General features: G+C 40.8%; 1 protein-coding gene across 1 annotated transcript; it reads left to right on the top strand.

Annotated features, from left to right (window-relative positions):
- Positions 1–6,113: 6,113 nt before the first annotated feature.
- cart3 (cocaine- and amphetamine-regulated transcript 3) lies at positions 6,114–7,850 on the top strand. The gene is made up of 3 exons (XM_030045544.1): positions 6,114–6,334; positions 6,820–6,903; positions 7,211–7,850. Exons 1-3 carry the CDS (start codon positions 6,149–6,151, stop codon positions 7,316–7,318), a joined length of 378 nt encoding a protein of 125 aa, XP_029901404.1. The 5' UTR covers positions 6,114–6,148; the 3' UTR covers positions 7,319–7,850.
- Positions 7,851–8,227: the final 377 nt, after the last annotated feature.

The raw sequence follows: 8,227 nt of genomic DNA, 5'->3' as shown, positions 1-8,227 counted from the left end.
TTTAACGGCAGAACAAAGGGTCATTGTGCCAGGTGCATGGTTTAAAAGGGTTGTGCATAGTCTCTTAATTAATCATGCGTGTTTTGAGTATAACATGCAATACAACAATTAGAGCACTATCTCCCATTCTCTTGCTATTATATTGGTGGATTTGCCAGGTAAGAAGGGGGGCTTATCTGAAGAGGTAAGGGGTCTGCTCGTGCATAAAGTGAAAGCAAATGAGCAAATCATCTTCCACAACATCTGGATTCTATTAAAGCTCCCAGAGGTGAAGCAGGCGTCCTTGTGTGCATAACAAGCAGAGTGTATGTGTGTTGTGCACCCGACTATGTAGGTGAGCATTACTATCTTGATAATGCGCCCTTAAAACAGCAGTGAAAACTGTGCCATTGATTTCAAACACTTTTTTTTTGGTCAGTCACACAATCACTTTCAACTGCCCCAAGATAGACTGCCCAAGGCTGCCCCAATGCGCCAACAATGAGCCGGACCACACCTCATTTTAACCCATTGATATATGAATTATGAAAGCCTGAGTCAAGATTTTTTTCTTATGTGTTTTTACTCTTCTTAAGGCATGAAAACTTTTGTAAGTCTCCATACTTCTTTAAGGATGCAGGACTGGTATTACCATGTCATGATACTAGTATTAATATGTTTTCAGCAACAAGAATTGACAGTCTCTGCATAAACCTCAATGGGGGAGGGAGCAGCAGAGAGCACTCTAACAGCTGATATGCAATTCCACCATAGAAACCATTGCATTTAGGAGAAATGACTTTAAAACAGCTGTCCACTGTAGTGACCGCTATGCGCCAAAGGGTTAAGACCAACACGCTCATGGGTGCACAGATGGGCACAAGTGCAACATGGGCACTGGATGTGTCGGTTGAACACTAGCAAAGATACTTGCATTGCACTTGGCGCCACTTTGCACCAGGGTCCTTTGTGTGGAATGAACAGGAGTTGAGAGGTGTCACGCTCAGTTTCTGGTTACTGGTGGTCTTTGTCTCAATGGACCAGTACTGCTGTGTTGTGATTTATTATGGACCCAAAAGCAGAGACAACAGGTTGAGGAAAAGGTTGAGGATGTACTGTTTGTAATGGAGGTGAGGTGAAGAGAAGATGATAATAAGCTGCTTGGAGGTTTGGTCCAGGCAGGTGGTGTGGTGGAACGAAGCCGGGCTGAATGGATGATTAGTTGAAGCAGGGAGCTGCGGCAGAGCGGCGTGGGCGAGCGGAGACAGAGGGCAGGAGGGAATCCTGAGCACAAGAGAGTTCACAATGAGCATAAACAGGTTCGTGGAAACGTTGTGGGAAAACACTGGCAATAACCTTAGCAGACAAGCACTAAAGTGGCCAAGAGAGTTATTACCACACTAGAAAACTGAACAATCTGGTGACAAGTGGAAGGAGTGCTGGGGTTCTTATCTTGGACTGTCTATGGGTTGATTGGAGACAGCTGAAGTGGTGAAGCAGGAACCAGGGGAGAGGGAGTGTGCTGCACCCACGCCACACACACACACACACACACACACACACAATGAGGCAAACAGGGAGGGGGGAGACAACAGGGAACACAGAGAAAACAGAGAGAGAGTGCAGAGTCACAGCAGGAGCCATGACAGGTACAGTTTCACACACTGAGGCTGTCTCTCTGTTGGCAGATATCTCTGAAACTGATGAACGGATGAATAGTTGATTTCAGTTGGTGATATGGATCTGGTATTTTTGCAATTAGTTAATTATAGTTTTTTAGCCATAACTAGAGAATGAAAAAGATTAAGGCTTGATTCCATCTATTTTAAAGGGACAGTAAACTCAAGTAAAAATGTACATTTCCTTTTTAGAATTATTATTGGGTACTATCTTCATTATTTAAAAGTTCCCAAAGGTAAAACCTACTGAGTTTTAGGGGCTGCGTTTTCTACAGTGATACGTTCAGATTGAAACTCTTAGCCCTCACCTTGTCTGATGTAATATTAGATAAAATAGTTTAATGCTCCTTGGTAAAATGGAGGATTTATATCCAGAAACAAAGTCAGCATGCCATTCCAAGAGGTAAGCAGTTACTGTAACTACAGTTTGTTGTCTAGTAGAGGATAACAGGCACATTGAAGAGTCAATCAAAGGAGAGCAGGATCAATCAAACATGAGGTCGTATTCTGATTGGATTGCTCCATGTGTTTTTAGTTTGACTCTGGAGAAACCAGCTAATAGGTCTGTCTCTGCATAGAAAAGACTTTGAAATCCTGCAATTTAATATTTTCTACACTCAGTGATGACAGTAAAAATCTTTAATGAGAAAGCACACTTTAGATTACCAAGCCTTTAAGGTATTTTACAAAGTTAACAAGAATTAAAACACACATGAACAGAATGACGTGAATTTGGAGAATAACTCCCCATCAGTGAAGGTTTGTGTTCTTTGAGTGCTTCTTGTGTTGGATGGTAATCATTTCTGCCCTTTTCTTTCTTGACGTTTGCAGCTTCATCATGGGTGGCTGACAGCCAATCACCCGCTCAGCAGTGTGAACAATTTATTAGAGCTTGTCCTTGGAATATGAGGAATCTGTGGGGAACCAGACTTATTTAATTACATGGTTGCAATAACAATAAAGAAATATAATGTGTTTATGTATGTTAGTTTTTGCTTGAACCAAACTCTTAAATATGTACAAATGCAATTCCATGACCACAGTGAGCACTGGTTAAACTGAAAATAACATCACTTGGCAGAGTGAGCAGGTTTAGGGCAGAGGACCTGTACTTTCATTTGCAGTGTGATGCCATGGTGATACTTGTGCTACAAGCTGTTAGTAACAAGAAGCAGGTTGGGGGCAACTTTCTCTCCCACAAGCTGATTAGCCTTTTCTCAGCAGGACTCTGTTGACGGTTAGGAGCTTTGGTGCACTGGATATTTCTATGCAGCAAGCACCACGGTGAGACCAAGGTTCAAAAATCTAATCAAATGTTTTCTGGCCACAAGGTATTCATGTATGATTATAACACTGCCTTCACAACTCTTTAAGAATACATGTATGTAACACTGGGACTTACAAAACATCCAGACTGCCACTTCAGTACTTGTGGCATAACAAATCCTGTCCTTTGTTTATCCCTACTCCATTTTGACCTTTGTTTCATTTCAATAGCACTCATAGATTTTGGTTGCTTCACCTTGGATTGACATGATCTTACATAAATGCACAATACGCAACAGGCAGTGAAGGTCACTGCTGGGCTCGGTGATGTGCCCACTAACACACGTATTGTGCATCATCTCAGATTGTTTTTTTACAGTTGAAGTTGCCCCGTTTTGTGTCTTCACAGGGACAGGAGCCTTCAGGTCCACTCCCTGACAGAAAACTTCTTCAACTTTGTAGAAAACCTGGCAAATTTAACAAAAATTATCTAGCTTTTTGGTGAGACGTATTCATGTCAACAGAGGATGAAGGAGGATGAAGCAGATGTCCACATCACAGTCCTGGGATTAATTGATTATTTTTTAGAATGTACATTCCAGTTACAGGATAATTCCTGCACTTTTCCTTGTGATATCCAGATTTTTGACTGGAGGGCCAGGTCAAATAAATGTCATACATTAGGACAAGACACTTTGGGCTGTTTAAGTTTTTGTCTGTTGGCAAAAGGACCAACTCATGAATTCTAGATTATTTCATCTATTCTGGACCTGTTGTGTCAGTGAGCTCCAAATTTCATTTGCTATATCCAGTTGTTGTTTTACATAATCTGTGAAGCCACATTACCTAACTGCTTCAAGCATCACACTCCCAACAAAAGAGGGCAAAGCTTGCATGCAAACAATTGAGAACTATATTTAGAACAGGGCAGTGGGGTCTGCAAAATTGTGAACCAATGACAAATGACTGCCAGGGGTACAGCTGCAAAAATAATGAACTGGTAGTTGTGAATGAAACAGGCTGGTTGTTGTCATGAATAAAATGTTAAATTGGCATCGAAGTCATTAAAAGTGGGGAGAGAAAAATGAGTCATGCAGCCTCCGGCACAATCAAAGCTCCCAGCTCTTCCATCGCTGCCTCTGCTGATAGATCGAAACCAGGCAACACTGATATAGGGATCAAAGCAACTTCTCAAAGCCTTTTTTTAGTCACCACCGAACCAGGATAACCAGACTCTGCTGGCTCAAGCACATGATTAAGAATACAATATGTGCTGCAGCAGCAGTTACTTGCTGGTCCGTACTGTGCACTGATGTATCCTCGGCACTGGCACAGCTGGTTAAATAGCTGTAGCAGATGTAAAATATTTTGTGTTGTTGCTCGTTGGTGGAGAATGTGGTTGGAACAAAGGATGGACATGTATAATTGCAGTTAATTGTAATCACGGTTTCGTATTGCAGCAAAACTTTGGTTTCACCTGATAATGGGAGACTAGTATTAGCTTCTTTGATTGTCAGTATTCCTATTTCCACCTTCCCTGCTTCCTCTTTTGTAGCACCAACATCATTCAACCCAAAAAGGGCAAACAGCCTTATAACTCTGCTGATTTGCATGATAAATATCATGTTATTAGAGTGTTACAGATACAAGCAACAAAAAGATCTTCTCATCTGTCATCATGACTTATATAGCTCTTCATGCTGCAGTATGCTCACAGAAAGTGAAGGTTAATAATTAATACGTTTTAAAATGTATTTCATTTTTAAATATTTTTAATGTGTAGATTGAATTCTTCCTATTTCCTAACTACTGCTACACCCAAACCCTCTCAAGCTCTCTCTCTCTCTCTCTCTCTCTCTCTCTCTCTCTCTCTCTCTCTCACACACACACACACACACACACACATACACACACACACCAATATCCTTATCTTTTTATGTTATTCTTATTTAAATGCTGTTACATGTGATTTCTTTCTAGACATAAGAAATCAAATAAAATGAAAAACTCAATGAAATGATGAATGTTACCTTGTCCTTCTCACCAGTATTGGGTTAGGGTTAGTTAATGAAATTATGGTTATAAGACATGATATATATGTATGTATGTATGTATGTATGTATGTACACACACACACACACACACACACACACACACACACACACACACACACACACACACGCACACACACACGTATATATGTATTTATGTGTGTGTGTGTGTGTGTGTGTGTGTGTGTGTAATATTAAAGTTGACATATCCATACACTCTCCCATCACATCCAGTTATTTGGTAGAAAAAAAAACTGTCTCTTCCTCCAAATTAAAACTAGTTTACAACTTTAATTGGCTAACTTGTTCAGAGTGAGTATCATCCTGCTTTGATTTTATCCTGCAAAAGGATGGCAGTAACAGCTGACATCAGCGTTCATTTTCATGATCATTTTCAGGATAAAGAACTGTATTCTCACCATATTTAAATGCATGAGAGGGCGCACATGCCTGTTCGGAAAATGAAAATATAAAAGTAATGTTAGGAGCAGTGTAAGTAACAAATTACTGCACAAAGACAGTGACAAGTAAAGCCATGTCACTGAAGAAAATGGGAATGCACAGCACACCAATTCTCCACCTGCCCAGCACTTCACTCCTATGACTTCCATTCTAAGTTCAAGTTGAGGGACAGTCTCTACCTCCACTCATTTACATCTTAAAAAATCAATTGATACAATCTTGTTATTGTATCATTGTCTCATGGCAGGAGATCATGGTGCTGATCACCACCAAGATCAAATTATTATTATTTATTTTTGTCCAAGGCCAATGTGCCCACAGAATTCATGAAATATGCACTTATATGTTTGCGCTTAGATGTTTTTTCTTGAGATATTTGCCGGCACAGAGACGAAGTAACTCAAAAAAATAAATAAATAAAAATAGCCCGTCTTTGGTGGAGTTAATGAATGAAAAGTAAAGGATCACTTTTTCAGGTTCTGATGCTGCTGCTATTATTGTTGTTACTGTTGACTTCGATGCAGATTTTTGCCCAGCAACTTTTACGCAATGACTCACCCACGGCCAACGGCAGCTCTTACGCATGACCAAAAAAAAAAAAAAAAAAAAAAAATTCAAAAGATAAGGTGGAGCGAGCAGATGGGAAGAGTCAGATAAAAAGGTGTTTGCAGTGGAGGAGCCAGTATCTGAGCCGGGAAAAAAGGGCCACACATGCTGCCGTGCACCGGGACCATGCAGACCTCCAGGCTGCGGACCAGGGCGCTGCTCTGCGCTCTGCTGCTGTCCGCCGTTGTTGGAGCAGAGATGTTCGAGTCGGAGTCAGGAGAGGAGCTGAGCCCCAGAGCCCTGCGGGACTTCTACCCCAAAGGTCCGAACCTAACCAGTGAGAAGCAGCTGGTAAGCGCATCTCCACTCCTACAGCCACTCTGACCACCGACTTGTATCAGGCTCTATGCAAATCTCATAGCGACCAAGTTTTCCTGTTTTATCACTAACTTCTTTCTCCTCTTGTTTTGTGATGTATCACCTATGTATTGCATTGTTTTTCTTAGTGATGTAGTGGTAAATAATGTGAGAAAACTGACCTCCTGTTGGCGCTCATATTGCAAATAGCCACCGTCACAGACAAATGATAATATTTTGCGAAAAGTATTTATTTAGGTACCATTTTTACCATTTAAACGCTTATATTTGCATTTCACTGTCATAAAGAAAAATTAAAAGGTGATTTACCCTCCATTGCGCACATGTCTATGATATTACAAATACTTTCTGCTTTTTTTTTTTTTTTTTTTTTTACCTAAACAGAATTCCTTCCATTGCTAGTCTACGGTAGTACATATTTGCTCAGTCAGTGTGTCTTTTTTTGTGTGTTCCGACAGCTTGGAGCTCTCCAGGAAGTTCTTGAAAAGCTGCAAGCTAAACGACTGCCTCTATGGGAAAAGAAATTCGGACAAGTGCCCACGGTACATACTAAATAATACTACTAATAAAAATAAGGATGCATTTCCTCAGATTTAAGACAGGTGTGGGACTTCCAAGAAGTTCAGCTGAGACGCTGCATGTACTCGCTATGCTAGTTTTCCCCACACCGTAATGAGTTAGGCTACCTGTGATGTGTCCCAGGTGTGTGTGTGTGTGTGTGTGTGTGTGTGTGTGTGTGTGTGTGTGTGTGTGTGTGTGTGTGTGTGTGTGTGTGTGTGTGTGTGTGTGTGTGATGCTGGGGTGTTGGGGGTCATAATGAGACCTTTCTGCTTGTTGCGTCCCTCTCAGTGTGATGTCGGGGAGCAGTGCGCGGTGAGGAAGGGCGCTCGGATCGGCAAGATGTGCGACTGTCCCCGGGGAGCTTTCTGCAACTTCTTCCTGCTGAAATGCTTATGAGATTCGCCTGATCTGAATGTATACGGGGTCTGATACGAAACGTTGTTACACCATTCTTATGTAATATATACTGCAGTCAATTTTTTTAAAGATACAACTAAACAACAGGGTGCACTTTGAATGACTGACCAACCCTTACGAAAAAGAACTATAGTAATCCTATGGCATATTTCAGAATGATACTAAACAAATACCACAGGAAAACTGTTGAGTCTTCATAGGAGTATTATAGTGTAATTATAATGAAAATACCATCCAAGAATCATACGGTTTTCATAAGCTCACTCACATACACACTGTACATTGTAAGTAGGAATATTATAGTAATGCTATAATATAGTCACTACAAAATCATCTGAGTGCCATATCGCTGTATAAGTCTATAGTAATTCGTCTATAGTCATTTTATGGGAATATTATAGTGATTTTTCATTTGGGCAAATCCAACAATATCTTTTGAACTTGAACTATTTTGTTTCAGATGAATGTTTGTGTATGACTCATAATAAACTGTCACATCTTGTTTTGTAAAGCAGTGGAGTGGCCGCGTTTTTTTGCGCACGCGCATGCACGCACACACGCAGGCACAATTAGTCCAAAACTATTCCTCAAGCGTAACACCCAGACTTTATCTTGAAAGGGTTATTGTTACAGTACGTGTGGTGGAAATAGTTACGAATGAAAAAACGCAGCCCTACTGTGTGTCCATTAACTGCCATGACGGAGTGGCTCCAGGCTTTTCTTTATGACATCATGTGTGGCATCATGGAGCAGGATACTGCATGTGCATTCTTAAAGCTTAGTTTCTTTTGATTGTAGATTCACAGCTTTATGAGTTCCACGAACATTTCCCTCAACATTAAGCCTAATTCATGATGACAGTTAGTGTTATGTTTAGTGCGTAGAGGA

This window comes from Myripristis murdjan, chromosome 3, assembly GCF_902150065.1.
Source record: "Myripristis murdjan chromosome 3, fMyrMur1.1, whole genome shotgun sequence".
In the NCBI taxonomy this organism is placed as follows: domain Eukaryota; kingdom Metazoa; phylum Chordata; class Actinopteri; order Holocentriformes; family Holocentridae; genus Myripristis; species Myripristis murdjan.
The sequence above is the reverse complement of the archived record's forward strand: the minus strand, read 5'-3'. Positions and strand labels throughout refer to the sequence as shown.